Source organism: Drosophila mojavensis, unplaced genomic scaffold (genome assembly GCF_018153725.1).
Source record: "Drosophila mojavensis isolate 15081-1352.22 unplaced genomic scaffold, ASM1815372v1 contig_82, whole genome shotgun sequence".
In the NCBI taxonomy this organism is placed as follows: Eukaryota; Metazoa; Arthropoda; class Insecta; order Diptera; family Drosophilidae; genus Drosophila; species Drosophila mojavensis.
This window is the reverse complement of record NW_025318908.1, coordinates 676,201-695,827: the sequence shown is the minus strand read 5'-3', so window position 1 is coordinate 695,827 and position 19,627 is coordinate 676,201. Positions and strand designations below refer to the sequence as shown.

General features: G+C 40.7%; 2 protein-coding genes across 4 annotated transcripts; both read right to left on the bottom strand.

The window, feature by feature from the left end:
* Positions 1–4,352: 4,352 nt before the first annotated feature.
* LOC6581142 (sphingomyelin phosphodiesterase) lies at positions 4,353–15,053 on the bottom strand. 3 transcript variants are annotated; one of them, XM_002006857.4, is made up of 8 exons: positions 14,586–15,053; positions 7,923–8,074; positions 6,558–7,860; positions 6,266–6,474; positions 5,970–6,049; positions 5,532–5,746; positions 5,291–5,476; positions 4,353–4,804 (listed from the first exon to the last, which is right to left on the bottom strand). In XM_002006857.4, the coding sequence occupies exons 2-8, from the start codon at positions 8,020–8,022 to the stop codon at positions 4,747–4,749; spliced, it is 2,151 nt and encodes a 716-aa protein (XP_002006893.1). In that variant the 5' UTR covers positions 8,023–8,074; positions 14,586–15,053; the 3' UTR covers positions 4,353–4,746. The 3 variants fall into 3 exon arrangements, with proteins under 3 accessions (XP_002006893.1, XP_015020110.1, XP_032585696.1); XM_015164624.3 differs by lacking the exon at positions 4,353–4,804 and adding an exon at positions 4,851–5,076; XM_032729805.2 differs by lacking the exon at positions 4,353–4,804 and adding an exon at positions 4,851–5,076 and having other exon boundaries at positions 14,913–15,053.
* Positions 15,054–15,864: 811 nt separating this feature from the next.
* LOC6581141 (RYamide receptor) lies at positions 15,865–19,458 on the bottom strand. The gene is made up of 3 exons (XM_002006856.3): positions 18,464–19,458; positions 18,101–18,403; positions 15,865–16,899 (listed from the first exon to the last, which is right to left on the bottom strand). Exons 1-3 carry the CDS (start codon positions 18,758–18,760, stop codon positions 16,063–16,065), a joined length of 1,437 nt encoding a protein of 478 aa, XP_002006892.1. The 5' UTR covers positions 18,761–19,458; the 3' UTR covers positions 15,865–16,062.
* Positions 19,459–19,627: the final 169 nt, after the last annotated feature.

Sequence of the window (19,627 nt, the reverse complement as noted above, 5' to 3'; positions counted from 1 at the left end):
GTGAAGCGAGTGATGCTTTTTATCTTATCATCTCCAGATAACATATTTTTAGCATAGCATCTCATTAATTATTTCATATTTAATTAGATACTACTCGGAATGCACTGGCCAATTAGATTTGGTACCGAATCAGCCAATTTGGGTATAATGTTTTGGTTGAAATGTGTGTAACAGGCAGAAGGAGGCGTGGCAGGCCCCACATAAAAGCGACGTGCTGAGTTGATTTAGCCCATCTGTCCGTCCGTCCGTCCGTCCATCTGTCAGTATGTTTGATCGCGTCGATTTCAGAAGATATAAGGGCTAGAGACCTCAATTTTTTTTTTATTTTTTAAATGACCGTGTTACCACTCGGATATCGAGCTTTGTTTAAAAAATCGATAACTTGCCCCATTGTTTTTGTTATCGATAAAACCCTTATCGGAAATTATTTATAAAAGTATATCTCTACATCTTTAACGCTATAAAGCTTATAGCTTATAGAGCTTCGATTTTTGTCAATATTTACCCCCCATCCCTACATTCACCCCCTCACCAACATATTTGTAAAAGGCGTATTTCAAATACTAGAGACTTGTGCTTTGGCAAATACATGCATATCCATGTTATAATCACAATCAGAAGATTGTCCATGGACAAGAAAAGTTATTAAACACTTAAGTCTCATAGTGAGCGCACACTGCAGCCCATGCGTGTTTAGGCGTGGGTGCTTATGTGTGTGTGTGTGTGCTTGAGTGTGTGTGCGTGTGTCTTGTGTAAGCAGAAAGATGCGAAAAACTATTGAAATAGCTATTGCTCGAAGGGTTCAGGGGATCTCGTAGTCGAGCAGTCTCGACTAGAGCTTTCTAAATTGATCTATTTTCATTTGCCTGTTAAGAGCGAATGGTAATTACGGATGTCTTATGCTGAAGCTAATATATAAAATATATATATATATATATATATATATATATATATATATATATATATATATATATATATATATATATATATATATTTTGTATTTTGAAGTTGTATGTGAATAAAGATTTACTCTTGCAATTTATTGTTGATATTTTGCAATCTTGCTGTCTGGTTAACTGTCTGAGTTTGTTTGACAGTTTATCTGTTGATTGTCTGCCTATCTCTGTCTCTGTCTCTCCCCTCTTTTCCCTGTCGCACGTCCAGTTGTCTACCTGTCTAAGCAGGGACAGCATGCTTAAGCATGAAGTATGTATTTATATGAATACAACTGTGGAATAAGCATGTGTACCCTGTATCGCAGTACATAAGGGCTATGCTGATTGGAGTACAAGCATCTGGAAGCTTTGATTACTTATTTCAATCTATTGCAGTTATGAGACCTATATGAAATCAGCATATATGATATGAGGTCTATACAATCAGTTTCATTCATCGGAATCTATAGTTGCCAAAGGGTTAATCTGTAAGCGAGTGTCGCTCTGTCGATTCGCAAATATATTTTTCAGCAACAACGGCAAACGAACAAACTGCGCAAACAATGTGGACAACAGCAGCAAAACATAATAGAAGAAAGACTGAAAAAAGATGAGAGAAACCAAATATGTTAAGCGCCATTTAAGCGGCATCGTCCTGATGCCTGCTGCCTGCTGCATGAGATAATACCCTGCTCTGAGCTGATGTGTGTTTGTATATTTTTCTAAAAATTTGCACGCATTTCATTGTTGTTTCTGTTGTTGTTGTTGTTTGTTTGTTTGTTTGTCGCACATGTGTGCGGTTCCCAGCAGCAGCGCCCCAAAAAGTATGCAAAGCAAAAAAGCGGCGGACGCCACAAACACACCCGCACACCCACTCACACATTTACTTATATACAATTGTGTGAGTGTACTGAAGTGTGAGAAATGTGGGAAATGTAAACGGAATTGTTTTGCTTGCTCAGCGTGTGTATGTGTGTGTGTGTGTGTGTGTAAGGGGGGGGTGTGGCAAAGGGATAATGACAAGCTAGAGGGGAAGCATACAAGCTCCCCCATACACACACATACGCTCACACACACATTGCATTGGCAGGCGCAAGGTGATGACGTCGACGCTGACGTCGACTGCGCTACGTTGCGTGTCTTATCTACAATGCGGGAAAACACGCACGGAACCGAAGCAGGCGGGTTGACAACAGCAACAACAAGAACAACAACGAACGCAAAGCTGATTCCTGATGGTCCTTTTGCACTCAGAACGGGATGCGAGTATGGGCGACTGTTTAGTTGAAGCAATCACAAAGGATTTGCATTGTGGTCGAAAAGCGTTGTGCCATTGGCATTGTCCTTACCGCCTTGGTGTTTGCCATCGCAAATTAACTGAATGTCGAAAGTGTGCATTGTAAATGTGCCTAATAAGACAGATAATGCATGACTCCATCCCCACTACGCACACACACATCGAAATTATCCCTCTCTGTCTGCCGTGTCTTTGGGCACAGTCTTGTTCTTGGACTGAATGGGTGAATGAACAGCAAAGTGGGCATTCCAGTTAGCAGCAATCATTGGGAATAAGCTGTACAATTCAAGCATTGATTAATCCTTGTATTTTGGAATTATATATATAAATGAATGCCCTAAGGGGCTCAGCATTCATTAGCCCCAATAAAAGCTGACTCGAGTTGGCATGACATATGATATAAGATAATACAATGACAAACCAGTTTAACATTTCTAAAACGTTGAGCTCTATAAGGTATATCCCTTTTTATATTAATCTGGAAGCTCTGTATTCCTTATTATTATAAAGAGGCCAACAGAAGTGAATCACTGAGCTAGGTGATCCTACGAGGACTATATAAATCAATAGCGACTACGACTTTATAACACTTATAACACTTTATAGCAAAGCGACATTGTATAAAACAAAAATATACTCTTTCAGAATATGAATGAGAATAAAATATAATGCAGGAACATATAAATATTTATATAAATATATTGTGTGTAAGCATGGCAAGAGGCACGAGAAGAGCCAAACTAGCAAAGACAATTAGAATGAAGAGAAGCGCGCAGATTCGTAGTCAAAAGCCGTAGAGGAATTGACCGACAACGTCAACAAGTAAATCGAGCATTTACAGCACATTCCAAAGAGGTCATTGGTACATTGAACAAAGAATGCCCGCACTGCCATGCCTTCAAATTTAAAAATGAGCCGATCGGGATGTGCTGCTCATCAGGAAAAGTAATACTCCCAAAAACTGAAACACCGCCGGAACCATTGACGGCTTCTTTGGAACTGGTCCAGATTCTTCGCTGTTCTTGCAGTTAATGCGAAAATGCAATTCATGTTTTCAACTTACATCGTTTGGAGTAACGGAAATAGTTAAAAATACTGCTGCAAATGGTCAACAATTTAATTCCACATTCAAAATCAAAGGCCGATCGCGTGGATGCCCGTTGCAACTATAATAACTTCAATTCACCTTTTGCAACGCGCATCGTCAGCGAGCTGGACGCTCTGTTCGATGAGTACAATGATTTGTTCAGACCTACGCGACCTGCACACAAAATTTCGTGAGAATCGGTCGAACCGTTTCGGAGGAGTTTGGCAACAACACGACACGAGAATTTCATATATTGTATAAGATAAAACATACTTCGGTTGCTTACAACGGTTTCGACTATAACTGCATCGCCACACACTTATAGTAAATGAGATATTTTGTATTTAAGTACAAAATATTCCATAGAAATAATGGATAGAGCAAAGCAACGTTTGCCGGGTTGACTAGTCTAATATAATATAATATAACGTGCTTAGAGACTATGAAAAGGACGTTCAAAGCGAAAGATTAGCCAAAAATTCACGTCTATGCTTCAGTTCGAAGCATTTGAGCTCGATATTTCTTGGCGGTCCGCCAACAAATTTATCGAGTTGGAATACTCAGCTGATTGGCCGTCAATGTTTTACTCATTTTGGCACTGTAAGTATAAATCTCGAATTTGCCTAATATTCAAATGTATAGGTTATAAAAATTGTTTCTGGCAACGGAAAAATCGAGATCTCTTGCAAAAATACATTAATTTAGAATTTATACGTACTGGAAATTTGTTGCCTAACGGAATTATAGTCAATCACAGCTCACAATGACCTTAACAGAGAGCTGTTAATTTACAAGAAACCGCCGCTGCTGTTGAAGCAGTGCTGTTATGCTGCTCAGCTGATTCTGTAAGTCACCAAAACTGGCTTTTACAACACTGCATTCATTCAAAATACATTTTCGTTGGCATTTAAAACCAGCGCCATTGGCTTTTGTTTTGGTTTGAATCAATTTTATTATTATTGATTAAATTGATGAAGCAGTAAACATATTAATTTTTTTTACAATATTATAAGGCAGTAAAACAAGAAATATGTGGATATTCAAATAATTGCACTTTATTTACTTATTGTGAACTAGTGGAATATATGGACTATATCTAAGACAACGGCCACGCCCACTATTAAAGACGGCGGCAGTGATGATGACGACATTGATGCGACTAATTTAATGACTATTGTTTATTGACTCAGTTAAGAAGCGAAAGAAAGGGCTGATATATATATATATATATATATATATATATATACATATACATATATATTTCTATGTGGGTGTATGATACGGCAGGGACAAGTAGAATATGTTGCTAACTTAGTTTAAGTACTAATTATCACATAGTAACCTTATTGTGTAGGCGTTGAAATTTGCACTGATTTGCGCTTTGACTTTGCACTTGACTCGACTTTGACCTGGCCAAGAGCCATAGGTCAGCCATAGCCCAGCAGGTACTTGGGCAGGTAGGTGATGGACGTAATCAGACTGTAGCTGTGGGAAAAGAAGCAAAGCCACAAACCCGAAGTTTGCGTATTCATTTAATGTTACCAAAATTTATTTTCAAAGCTGATTTTACAATATATTCACCAGTAACCAGTTCAGTCTGCTTAAATACTATCTATAGTTATGTGTTGTTAGATACAATATTTACAGAGTTTGATGTGTTTGTTTCGCCTCAACCGAATACACCATAAACCACATCAGTGAAACCCAAGGCATTAGACTCTATGCCTTCCCGCTCCTCGGTGTGTTGCTCCCCAGTGCTGCCATTGAAATATGCCAAAGCAGAGAGAATGAGAGTGTATATACAGTTATATTGGGTACTGTGTATATTACAATTACAACAACAATATGACATCAATACAACTACAATGAACACCAAATGCTAGGCAATGAATCATCGCATGATCATCGCATGAGCATCGAGCCAACACCAAGCAGAACAAACAGTTAGCAAACTACATTAGCGATACATACGAGTTGGTGAGTCCTCGATAGAACCACGACTTCCACGACTTAGAGGACCCCTCATCGATTTTCGACTCGACATCCGCACAGAAGTGCCGGCGATCGTGGGAGCGTCCACTTTTGCAGTCGCACAACATCCGCTTCTTGCACTCCGCATCGCAGGTGGGTCGCGCCGGGGAGTTTTTCCAGTAGTTCCTGAATAAAAACAAATAAATATATTTGTATAATGATATATTACATCTATACTCACTTATAGTAAATTTCGAAAAGCTCCTGGTTGTCCGTCAGATCGTTGAGCAGCTTGTTCCAGTCGCTCGGTCGCAGAGCCTTCATATTGTACGCAGCCCTGGCTGTATATAGCTTATACCAAATCGGATAGCCGTAGAGATTTGCCTCCTTCAAGTTCATTATCCATGATTCATGGTCGATGACAAGACGAGTCGTTGTATCATGATCACCATCCACCTAGGGATTACATTGTACGACGAGTCATTAGTACATATACTAACTTAAGTAACTCTAGGGCTTCCTCAATAGTTTATACTGTCAAAAGAACATGTTTTACATAAAACCTCAACAAGATTTGAATTGGCAATTTATAGTGCCAAAGAATATTGATTATATTAATAAAAGATAATAATAATAATAAAAGATTTTTCGTCAAGAGTTTCTATTTAAAATTACTTACATAGTAAATACGATATCCCGGATTTAGATCATAGTAGGGCGACACGGAGGGTCCAATATAGGCAATGCTATTTGAATGCGCTGAGGGAACAAAGAAAATAATTTATCTTTTTTAAAATTCAGTTTCAATATGAATATTCCGTGTTAATAAGTAGAGGGAGACATCATTGTTAGATGATATTTTTGAAAAATGATATACTTTTTTTTGGTTAACATCCTCCTTGTAAGAGTCGCATATATATATACATATATTATATTAAGTCGGACAGAACATACTGACTAAAAACATAAACATACTCAAATCATGGGGATCGTAGAACATTTCGAACTCGTCGAAGTGGGTGTGGCCATAGAACTGGGCGGTAATGGTGCTCTCATAGCGCGAGATGATCTTATAAAAATTGCGTGACCAGACCTTCAGGCAGTCCGAATGACCCGGCGGAATGTGCCCAATTACATGAACCTTCTCATTGGAAAACTCGGCGCTCTGAAGCTCATAGATGAACCTAAATAGGATAAGAGTTTCGATTAATCAAATCAAATCGAGTCGAAAATATATCTCAATCGGTAGTCTTCAACTCGAACTCACCACTGCAACTCCGTCGCGGGATCTGTGGAGTTGAGGAGCAGCCACCAGTTCTTGTTGTTGCAGTAGTTCATGTTGAGTGAAATGATGCGGAAGCCGGGGCGCACAAGGACCGAGTAGAAGGCGCCACGCCGCACCGTGTGCGAGACGCTCTGCGGCAGCCAGCGACGCCACTGGACGTCGAGCTCGTCGTAGAGCCAGTTGATGGAGATATCGACCTGGTTGACATACGGAGGCGGGAAGCTGTTAACGGGCGCGCTCTCGTGGTTGCCCAAGGCCGGAAAGATTGGCACTCCGGGGAACTTCTCGGTCATTTGCTTGACCGTCTCTTTGATAATCTCGAGGTTCTCCTGCTTCGTTTGGTTCCACACATCGTGCGGCGGCAGGTCACCCGTCCAGAGGATGTAGTCAATGTCCTTGTGGGTGTCTGCAATGTGGGCGAGCATGTTGTCCACCGTCCGCTTCGGCGTGTCGCACTTGCGGTAGTCGCCCCACTTCCCGGCAGCGGCGTTGGGGCTGGCAGGCCGCCCGCTGCTCAGTCGGCAGCACAGCGGCTCATTGCAGTCCGCGTTCGCGCCCTCGACGTAGTGGGGATCGTAGTGGGTGTCGGAGATGTGGAGCACCTTAAAGAACGGGGCCGCCTCCAGCGGCACGGGCAGCTCAGGGAGACGCGGAGGCTTGGGCACCGGCGGGAAAATGACCTCCCATTCGTGGTACGGGTTGTAAACATCGCCGCAGCCGTCGCCTATGATGAAGCTGCACAGCTCGTCGGGGCCCAGGTTGACGCGCTGCAGCACGTAGATGACTTCGCTACCAAAGAGCTGGGCCACCCCCTCGCAGACGCGCGGGCTCTGGATGCTCAGGTTCGTGCAGTATTGCGCAATCATCTTCATGAGCTCCGCATCGGTCTTGCCGCTCTTGATGTAGTGCTGGAGCAGACCGGCTCCCGCCTTGCACGCGGTGCAGGAGACCTTGGACAGGACGCTGTTCTCGATCTCGAAGGCTACCTGCTTCAGATTAAACAGCTTCAGCGCTTTGTCCACGAATGGGGGATACGTGAGTCCATCGCCAGCTGCCGCGTCGTACCACAGCATTCGCGCCGAGCTGTGGTTCTGGCGCAGAGCCCGCAGGCGCTCCAGAAACTCCTCATCGCTGTCGGCGGTCTCGGTGCTGGTGCGGTTAGCGTGATACTTGAGCTCCACGTGCGGCACTACGCTGCGTGGCTGCACCTCAACCTTCCAGTCGTCCAGCTGCGGCTGCGTCCAGTTGATGGGCGCCCGCGCATTCGTGTAAAGAAAAGGTAGAGCTGCCCCAAGAGCGCATAATAGTAAAAAGGGTTCTGCTTTCGGGTGCACTTGCTCCACTTACCATCGCTCGCCGCCAGCCCGGCCACGGCCAGAGCCGCCATGAGCCAGCAAATGTGCCGACTCGGCCTGGGCCACGTCTGCTGCGACGTTGTCTGTGTCATAACTGTCGCTCAGCCACCACTAGCACCACCAGCGGCTGCCTGTCCACTTGACCTACAAAAGTCCAATCAAAAAGAAAATATGAACAGTCATTATTATGTTCAACTTGTTTCAACTGCAAATACACATACAAACGATGTGGTCTTTACGTATGCCCAAGATATGGGTGCGTGCTCTTCTTATTGCTCAGTCATCGGACTTGCGTTTCACGGATACTGAGACATAATTTGGGATAGATTTAGGGCACAGAATAAATTGTACGGAATTTCGTTGTTTATTTCCAGCCTATTATCGAATTTTATATAACTTTCATTATTAAAAAAAAAAAGAACAACAAAAATTGTTCATTTGTATTGAAAGTACTCAAGACATGAATGGACAAGAGTCAAAACGAGTTTTCAGATGCCTTGCTCAACAGAGCAGAGGGGCTTTTAAATATATGAAGATGTATCGATTGCTTTCTCAGACAAATAAGAAAGCTCTAGTTGAGACTGTTCGACTACGAGATCCCCTGAACCCTTCGAGCAATAGCTATTTCAATCATTTTTCGCGTAATTCAGCTTACACAAGACACATGCACACACACATACACACATACACACACGCATACACGCATACACACACATACACGCACACAAGCACCCACGCCAAAACACGCATGGGCTGCAGTGTGCGCTTACCATGAGAACTTAATCGTTTAATAACTTTTCTTGTGGATGTACTTTCTTCATGAAACTTTCAGATTATGATTATAGCTTGGATATGCATGCATTTGCATTTGGGGGGTAAATTTTGACAAAAATCTAAATTCTATATAGTACATATTAATCTACATTAAAAAATTCGTGACTATCCTTAAAAATGTAAATTAAATTTTATCGATAACAAAATAACGGGGCAAGCCATCAATCTTGGTATACACGGACATTTAAAAAAACAAATTTAGGTCTCTAGCTCATATATCTTATGAAACCGACGCGTTCAAACATAAGGGCAGACGGACGGACGGACAGACAGACAGACGGACAGGACTAAATCAACTCAGGTCGTCGCCCTGATCAAGAATATATATACCTTGTGGGGTCTGCCACGCCTTCTTCTGCCTGTTACATATATTTAACAAAACCAGTTCAGGGTATACAAATAAATAAATAATATTATGTAAGAACGTTGTTATTTTCTTAATAAATATTTCTGAGTTCATAGCTATAGTGAATCCACTATTCAAGACAGGATTGATGCTGGGATTGAAACTGCCAATTAAGATCTCAGCTTAATATTTTGCCTGCTATCAGGTTGTACTCCTCATCTTGGCTTATCAAGTTTTTATACAGATCATGTTTCGAATTCCACCAATGCGCATTTTAATCACAAAATATTGCTGATAGCAGTTAATTGGCTGATAAGACTTTAAGCATAAGTAGAACAGCAAAATCAATGAAAATATTTCAAATGAAACGGAATAGATTTAAAAAACAAACATGTTTTTCATTTGATGTGAGGATCCAGTCTACGCTGCTGTGCGGTAAATGACACTAAATAGACCCCAAAAATAGACAAAAACAAAAAAAAAAAAGTTTTAAAAAAATACATAAATAGGCCCGCAAGACAAAACTCAATAAGACTGCTCGACTTGTGAAAATAATTAACACCGCACAATCCCTGAGTTGATATTCCTAAGCAAAGGATCAAATTCAATTGCAACTACGATACTCCGAATAGAAGAAAATCTAGGAATTTTAATTAAAAATAGGAAATACGCGTTCCACGCAGTGCTGTCACTTTCTAGACTTTCTGACGGATTTTAATGAATTATCGCTTCTGAGCTCTGTACAAAACTTTAGAATTATTAATGTTTCGGCATCATAATTTACAAGTCTCACTCTTAGGGTTAAGCTGACACAGATTGAATAAAATAATTCAATAATTCACCACAGAGACAATATTACGTGCTCTCTTCAGTATTTGCATTCAACGTAAACATGGCACCTATTGTCACACATTGTAGTTCCTAATCACCTAGTACTCCAATGTACTTTTGTTTATCGATCGGACAGCTATAAACAAACCCTCAGCTTACATTTTCTCTCAATAATAACTGTATACAATGCTGGTTTTGATTTGCATTAACCACAGTACTAGCCAAATTCGAGCAAATTGAAACACAGAACATTTAAACCATTTGTGGATCAATATATACATATCAATTTGTCAATTCTTGGACTTTGCGAGTGCATCCCAAAATTGACGGCACTTAAAAAGTCATTAACTGTAAAATGTATACCACGTTTAAGCGCCTACAGTACACTAGTCAACGTTGTATCTGTGTGTGTGTATGTGAGTGGATGCTGTCAACTGCTAGTGGCCATTAGAGGCAACAGCACCTGCAACAGCAACTGCAACAACAACTAATTAACGCGATTTATCTTCGACTGTTGTTCATTGGTATACCCTGAACCTATTGAAAATGGAGAATCGTGGCATAATAGCTTTATGAAGGGGCAGCAGGAAACCTGGGAAATCCCATAAAGCAAATACAGCATATATCACAGCATATATATATATATATATATATATATATATATATATATATATATATATATATATATATATATATATATATATATATATATATATATATATGTATATGTATATATTGTATATAGTGTTTTTATATATAAATGAAATATGGGATTCGTTTGTTTTGGCATCTGGCGGTTAACCTTAAGACCGTTTGTGTGTGCCCATTATGCATAAATTCAATGTAGTCACCGATAAAGTGGGGCCATCGTGGGGCTCGGTCGACGGGGGCTAGCAGCGGGTGTTGATTGTTGGCGCGGTGCTCAATGCCGCGCAGCATTTGCGCAGCTCGCATGGTAATTGCTAATTGGTTGCTCATCGCAGTTGCGTTATGCCTAACGGACTGGACACACACACAGTGAGAGAAAGGAGGAGGGAGGCGGGATGGCGTTTCAAAGAGGGAAAAGAGATACGCCAGTACATTGGCCCCTTCACATATGGAGACTCGTAGACTCTGAGGCACGCAGACTCGCAGTGAAATCGTCAACGAGATGGCGTGTATTGAGAAATAAATAAGTAAGTAGGGCTTGCTGGCAGAGAAAAAGAGGAAAATCACAAGATGAGTAACAACAGCGGGCTGAAAAGAAAATGAACCGTATCTCTTATTGTTGCAAATTGTAAACTGTGTTTTTGCTGTTCATGTTGTGATTTCGATTTATGCGAAAATCGAAAGTGTCTGCGGCAAAACAAAGCTAAATACAAAGCCAAGTTCAGTGGGCTCCGTGAAAAACGTAAAATTTCCACAAACAAAAGCATCGATATATATATAAAACCAGTTTGAACTTTGAATATATTTTTTGAGTAAGGTTATGGCCTCCTGTTCAAAGAGTTTCTTTAGCAGGGCAAACCTCTGACAAATATGTATTAAGGTTGGTTCCGTTCCGTAACCGTTGTCATTCCCCTCTTTGTCTTCAGATTTTCATTATTAATTCAAAGCACTCGACTTTGAAGCTCAGGTAATTACTCACAAAAATCCCATTGAGCCCACAAAGACCCTCTAAAAGGCCGCAACGCTATCAAATAACTTGCGCGCCCCATAAAAAAAACCAACACAAAAAACTTTCACTTTCTTCAGAAATTATATACACATATATATAAATACATTTTTTTTTTTTTCCAAAATATGTTTTGGAGAAATGTGCTAAATACCTATATAACCCAGTGCCAGTCTCTCTCGATTATGCAGCCGTCTTATCATCATTATTATTATTTTTGTTTTTGTTTCTTTATTTACTTTTGTTTTGTTGCTATTAAATAACGGTGCAGTCGTCACGCTGCTTCTCAAAGCATTTTCTTGGTTTATAATTATGAAGAGCCAGTGAAAAGGAAAGTGATTTCCGTGGTGTGGGGATGCTCAACATAATGTGCCTCTCCTTAACTAGAAATGCATTCTGTAGTGTAGCATTAATTTTATTTTCACATATTATGAAATCACATACATACATACTTATGATATTCGTATTCAGATCGACAAAAGTAAACATTCCACAAGAGAAGGTTATTGCTGTACATTAAGAATTCTACCGAAAAAAATATAAATGTATATTTATATATTTATGAACGTAAAAATTTAAAATTATTCTGTTATCCCTATTATATTGTTCAAATGTTCAAAATATTATTTGTATACCAAAAAAGGTTTATCTAGAAATTCTAAAAAAAAATATATAATAATATCATAGTATAATTTTCAACTTTTACGGAAATCGCAAACAAATAAACTTGTTTTATACAGTTAAATGAAAAAAAAAAAAAAAAAAAAACCTACCGCATTTATTTAAACCGAAAAAGTGTTATATTTTAAGAAGCATTGATGTCTACGATTCTGCAAAGTCGCAGCAGATAATTGATAATTGAAACTCACAACTCAGCCCAGTTGTGTAAAAATATACATATAAGGGATAGATTATGTAAAATAGCATCAATAATATTTAATTTGAATTCTCACCTATGAATCTAATAAGCTTATTAAAGATGTAAGAGTCAAACAGTCTAACGTGTCAGTAATGCATAAAAACTTATAAGTGGTTTGTATAATGAGGTTAAACGACTCAAGCTTAAAGTTTTTATTTAAGAGTACACAGGCGGAATAGCATTAGTCCCCATCAGACATTCTTTATATATTTGATATTTGACTCACGTATTGTAGACTTTATACTCTACAATCTATAGTCTACACTCTGCAATTTACAGTATAAAAACAAGTAAGAGTGCTCGACCAGAAGATACCCTAAACCCTCTAAGCTGATATTCTAATCATTCTGCACTTCTTCTATGTAAAAATACAAACACATGCATCTACACGCACGCATAAGCCCGCGCTCGGCTAAGTGCGCAGTAAGCAGCGACTGCGCTTGGGCTGCTCTGCAGTGTGGGCAATACTATGAGAATTTACTTGTTGAACAGTTTCTCTTGCAGTGGGACTATCTTCATGAAACTTTTAGAACGTGATCATAATATTCAAATGTATGTATATTCCGAAGCACAAGTCTCTAGTACTTAAAATACAAATTGGGGGCGAAGGGCCGAAATCTGTAAATTACAAAATCTTTGTATTCATCAAATATATACATATATACGCAGTAATTCTTAAGTCTCTAGGTCTAATAGTATTTCTATTGAAACAGCACAGCAAAAAACAGAAAAAACCAAATTAATTTATCGATTATTCTCGATAAAAACGTTATCGGATGAGTTATCGAAAAAATAGGATAAATTTGCAAAATTGCAGCTCTCTAACTGATATCCTCTGAGATCGGTTTGCTCATACGGAGAAACGTGCGGACGTACGGATGGACAGACAGACGGACAGGGCTATATCGGCTCAGCTTGTCGTTCCGATCAAGAATATATATGCTTTATGGGGTCTGCGATGCCTCCTTCTGGCTGTTACATAATTTTTCCATAAAAACATTATACCCTGATTTCCCATTTTCAATGGGAATAAATGTTAGCATACATTTGTAATTCCAATAATTTACAGTAAGAATATATATGGGTTTTGTTCTACTAAGTAATATCTGGGTTTTGTTCCTATAAAAATATGTAAAGCATAGAGGACGTGGAAAAGCTTACAAGCTTTCACGGCTTTCTAGTTATTGGCTTAAAAATACCCTGTAATAGATCCTTATCCCCCTCGTTTATAGATTGTCGAAATTTTTTTTGGGTGGACAATTCCTTAAAAGATCGGATGGTTGAGTTAGTGCAAACTCCTTGTCGACGTATATTCAAACGTGTCTTGAAGGAGTCTTATGCAGTCAGTAGCTGTCGACTGTAATAGATTGATCTATATCAGATTGATTTCAGTTAGCATTAGCTAATTATGCAGGCGGCCACTGAAAGAGAAGTAACACACGGCTGATATAGAAAGAGAAACAGAAACGGAAAAATGAAAACAGAAAATAAATCGAGAGACAGACGGCAACTGACCGAAATGCCAAAGGCGGCTAAAACAAATGAAAGCGCTGCGTAACCAGGCCCGAAGACGTCTTGCGTATGCTTTGTACGCTGCATGACAAACGGCACTTGGCTGGCAGAGCACCGTGCGAGTGCGAGCGAGAGGGCGCGAGGAAGCTTTAGAATGTCAAGCCAAACAATACGGTTGTTTGACAGCCAAAGAAGAAAAGTGAAACAGTTGCAGCAGCAGCTACGATAGCTTCGCGACGCCAGTGCCTCTGCCGCTGTTAGCGTCGCCGTCGACGTCGACGTCGGTATACCGTAATTCAGATTTTGCAAGGCGTCGCCAGCGCTAAAAAGTTTCGGCACGACAGCTGCGCATGCGTGTGGCTGGGACGGCAGGCATTGGCCAAGTGAAACGCGGGAACGTGTTTTGGTTTTATTACTTCTTTTTTGATTTTTTGTTTTTACTTATTCGGACCATGTTTTATTTTGTTGCACTGAAAAAATGTGTATCAAACGCAACTGGTTTGCGCTTTGATTGGGGTTCACGCTTGCAGAAGTGGCTTACTTAAATTTGGTATTTTACCTGAGACAAATTGAATTGAAGTCAATTTGATAATTGAATGCCGTGAGCTTTCGTCGCTTTTCGTTCTCGTTCTCGTTCCTCAGGCTTTGTTTTTCTTCCCTTCTTTTTTTTCCTTGGTTAGCCCCCGCTTGGGTATTTATAAACTGGTGTGTGCCATAATACGCGAATCTCTTTTGTCGTCTGGCCTTATTTATTTTCATTTACATTTCGCTTTGTTTGATTTTGTATTATTTTTTATACTATTTTCTCACTAATTTTCGTACACTTTTAGCATGCATTAAAATAGCGAACGACGAACACCGATTAAAGAAGACACGGCAAGCTCACCGTTGTTGTTGTTATTATTGCTATTGTTGTCGTCGTCGTTGATTTCACCCGACTGGCTGCCTTTTATCTGTCAACGGTCTAAGCGCGCCAAAGATTCGTGCCAACTGCTCAACCCGAGACGCCATCAACAACTGAGCAAGAGACCTGATGCAGCTTTTGAGTCGAGCTTGCGAGCAGCACAAGCAGCTGTTTACAGCAAACAGCAGAGAAAGAGAGAGAGGGATAGGGAGCAAGAGCCAGAGAGAGTGCGAGCTTTTGTTATGCTCTTTGCATTGAATTCACAATAGGAGCGTGATAGATCGTTTTGCAGCTTGTGTTCGCTTTTTGACATTAATTAGAGTGATGTTATCTAAAAACAAATCCAGAGCCGCATTGTTCTAAAACGGAAATTGTATTAAATGGAGATGTGTATGCACGTACAATTATATTAATTAATCAGATACATTGGGAATATAGTTTGGCTGAGACAAAATACAGAGTCACAATAAAACTGAATTAAATTTGTTTCTAAAAGTCATTCTTTATTTAACTTTTGCTATTTGTGCAACTTACTTTCATCTAGAATATACATTCAATAGTTCAATTCATTAATTGGGGAGCATAATTTGTCAGAGCTAAGATATACATATTCTTGAGACGTGTATAGGGTAACATAAGGGTTCTACAAATAAATAATATGCAAGAGCTATTTTCATATATTATGTGCATGGAATATATGAATTCAATTGAACCCAATATTGTATATACTCATTCACTAAGTGCAAAGATTATTTACAAGATTTTGTAAAATATCAATTTTGATGACATGGTTAGCATGAGCTAGAATAATTATGTTTATATTATTTAAATGAATAAATTTTCCAAGAATTAAAAGTGTTAGCATCAAATATGTAACACGAGCTTTAACAGTTTACCCCTCATATTGAACCCCTCATATTGAAAATCCGTGCACTTCAAGTGCTGTATCAGTAGCTTTATTTAAAATTTATTACAATTCCCAAAGCACGAGCTTGCGTTGAGGCATATCAGCAGAATGAATGATCTCTGGCACCCTTCGAGCTGTCAGCAACAGTTCATTGCCTGGCCTTATATATGTAAGTAAATTAATCAATACACCATTACCATCAGGTCACATTTGATTGATGACGCCTCAGCCTAGAGATTTTATGGACACTGGCGAAGGCAGCGAGCGCCCATGGGAGATGCTGAGGTCCTTGAAGACTTCCTTAGAGAGGCTGCTGCTGGCAATGGAAGGCAGCTCTATGATGGAGACTGGCTCTTTGGCTGCGGGTACCATCTGCTGCGTCCTCAACTTCAGTTGGCAGCGCCAGGTGACGTGGAGGCCAAAGCAAAGACCACGAGCCGCCTGCTCTGGCGCCTCGCTGGGCATGGGAGCATCCGACTCCAAGTTTGCGGCACGTCCGCAGCAGAGTAGCCGGCAGAGCATGAGCTTGAGCTGCGACAGCACTCGAAGCGTCTGGGGCAGAAAGGTGTAGAAGAGCGGATTCAGGGCGCAGCTGGTCAAATTGAGCAGCCCGAAGCTGAAGTAGAACATCCAGGACAAGGGCGAGGAGAATGACCCGTACACGCGCATCATCAGGAAGATCCAGGCGGGCAGGCGCAAGCAGATAAAGGCGCCCATCATTAGCAGCACGACCTTCACCATGCGACGATGCCGCGCCACACGTGCCACAGCCGCAGGAGTCATCTTTCTCTCTTGCTGCGGCTGCTGCGTCATCTGCGCGGCGCTCGTGTGAACGCAGGCTGCCACGCTGAAGGCGCTCATTACGGCGTAGGCGGTCTCCCGGTTACCCAGTGGGTAGTCAAGCCACATCGGCTGCTGCTGCTGCTGCCTTTTCAAGCTGCGCAGCTGATGGCGGCGCTGCCACAGCTGCTGCGCAATCGTCACGTGAAGAAAGATGAAAGCCACAATGCAGGGCACAAAGACGAGGCTGAGTGTGACTCCGTTGTAGATGCCGACCTGAGTCTGGGGGCACGAGCAAATGGAAATTAATGAAAGTGAATCAATAGATTTTCCGATTAGATAGGAAACACATGTAAACAGCATGTAAGGCTAGTACGCAGATCAGATAATAAAAGCACGCCAATGAGTGGACGGCGCTGCTACACCTACAATTATGGCCAGCAACTGTCGAATATCTGTTCTAGACTGTGAAGTTCAGTGTGTTTAATATATATATATATATATTATGAAGCCGCATCTCATAGCTAAAGGGTATAGTTTTAGTTGAATTCTACAGTACTGCGATAGGATAGCAATAATCTAATATATATATATACATATATTTATTTTGAATGTAATATTGTTTTGACATGCTCGTGGAACCTCTTAAAAGATTATATATAAATACTATATATATATGTATATATATTTTCACTTCAGTTGTTTATACCCTGAAGCGATTGAAAAGCCATTGACAGATCCCATTGTGTCTATATATTCTTGATATGGGCCTGTTTCGCTTCTTTTTATACCCTGAACCCATTGAAATCATATCGAATTTTTCTCCCAAAATCGATAACTACTCCCGATGTTTGGTTATCGATTAAAAGCCTTATCGAACACTAGGTTTTTAATTATATCTTATACCTTTGGAGCTACAGTCTCCAAACTTGAAATGTATACTTATATGTATTTAATACAATTTCGATTTCGATGTAATTTAACCTCCACCCCCTCATCCACGTATTTCAAATATTATGTTATGATCACGATCTACAAGTTTCATGGAGGTAGTCCATCGACAAGAAAAGCTATTAAGCAATTAAGTTCCCATGCGTGTTTATGCGTGCATGCCTATGTGTGTGATTCTTGTGTAAGCAACTTGTTTACTATTTTATTGTTATCGACTAATGTTAAGATGAAGATTTGCAAATGATTCATATAGGTACTCTATATATAGATATCCTTAATAGGGCTTATTAAACAAAGAAATTCTCATACTATAGCAAATAAAATAGTTTAAGCAAAATCGATGAATATGTGTGTGTGTGCATGTCTTATTACTTGTGTATGCACAAACAAATGAAAACTTATTGGAATATTAGGAGTACAGGGAATCTCGCAGTCGAAGTCTCGGCTACAGCGCTCTCACATTTATTATTTGGAATTATTCCCGCGCATTGCATAGCCCATATTTTTTATTAACGAGGTAAATCTCACTCACCCTTCTGCCCACGCACATCGTCACCTGCTGTATTTCGCTCACTATCAGCTCGTCCGTGGTCTGTATGTAAACGCGGATCGGCCTGTAGATGAAGAAGAGAGGGACTGCCACGCCCATGCAGGCCAGCCAAATGCCACCGATGCAGAGTACGCAGAGTAGCCAGTGGGGAGTCCAGATGCCAACAGCCGCGCGCCTTATCGACATATAGCGATCCAGCGCAATGGCCACGAGCATACAGCTGCTGCACAGCACTGTGGTAGTGTTGACAAACGGGATAAGGTAGCACATGAAGGGGCCAAGGATCTAAAACAGAAACATTCAGTCGAAACTCGGAGAGGATTCAATGGGAGCTAAGGGTCGCACCCAGTACTCAAGGTAGTCCGCCCGGAATAACGCTATGTTGGAAGTGGTGAAGTTGATGCAGTACATGAGGTCGCTGCAGGCCAGCGAGATGAGGCAGGCGCGGAAGAAGGGTCTCAGCTTCCTGCTCGAATTCACATACAGCGCACTTAGGTTGCCCACAAGGGTGCACACGAAGAGCACCGAGACCAGGAACAGGAAGATGTAGCGTGGCGTGCTGTGTATCTGGCACAGGTCGCTTGCATTCAGCAGCGGTTGGAACTCGTCCGATGTGTCGATGATTAGCATTCGCGATGCCATTTAAGTTCCGCCCGAAAGTATGCAACACAAAAGGTTTAGCTGCCCGTGCGTCAATCAGGGCGATTGCTCAGGGACTGACAACTGAAATATCTGACAGCAATTCGCCTTGTGGCAGGCACCTGCCACCTGCTACTAGTGTGTGTTGAGCGTTTAGCTAATGATTATCACCAGCTATCGTCGACCGTTATCAGTCGCTTAGCAGCGCAGTTGATTGCTATCGGCTGTCGCAAAGGTTCGCATCGCCGGAACTCACACGCGAGCGACTGACCACGCTGATATAGCGCCAGATGTCAAATAAATTTATGTGCATAATAACGCATATCTTTACATAAATACTTATACGTATATAAATAAATATAATAGCCTGCGGCTCATTCGCTTGGTTCACATTGTAAATAATTGGGCAATCACACTGATACCATCGCAAATCACATTGCAATGCCTTGCAATGGTCAACAACTGCTAAAATAAAAGCGCGGTGTTTTGCTTATGTTTTATTATTCTGCCGAACAAAAAATGTATAGGAGAGTATTTTATTTGAGGGCTAGACACCTTCGGACTTCTAGCGCTAGACTGCTGGATGAGGTTTTCCAATAAAAAGCCGAACAAAATTCAGGTGTTAACTTCGATTATATTGAAAAACATTAGCTTTTCATTCACACAGATACAAGTAAGAACGTTGCAGTCCGGCGTTACCGACTGCGGAATACTCATTCACATCCCATCAATAATTTTGTAGTTAAATTTCGCTCTAATACTGTAGAAAATATAAAATTTCAGCGCTCTAGCTGTAAAACTCTTGGGGATACATTTTTTTTATCCGATTTTCCACGCCCCCAATGGGCGGAGATATATCTGCCATAGACC

Coding starts and splice junctions, on each gene's coding strand:
- LOC6581142 (XM_015164624.3), bottom strand. CDS start 8,022: ATGACACAGACAACGTCGCAGCAGACGTGGCCCAGGCCGAGTCGGCAC. Junction 5,747..5,969: donor CGGGATATCGTATTTACTAT/GTAAGTAATTTT, acceptor TGTAATCCCTAG/GTGGATGGTGATCATGATAC. Junction 5,477..5,531: donor CTTTTCGAAATTTACTATAA/GTGAGTATAGAT, acceptor GTTTTTATTCAG/GAACTACTGGAAAAACTCCC.
- LOC6581141 (XM_002006856.3), bottom strand. CDS start 18,760: ATGGCATCGCGAATGCTAATCATCGACACATCGGACGAGTTCCAACCG. Junction 18,404..18,463: donor CGGACTACCTTGAGTACTGG/GTGCGACCCTTA, acceptor TTTCTGTTTTAG/ATCCTTGGCCCCTTCATGTG. Junction 16,900..18,100: donor CGATGTGCGTGGGCAGAAGG/GTGAGTGAGATT, acceptor TCGTGCCCCCAG/ACTCAGGTCGGCATCTACAA.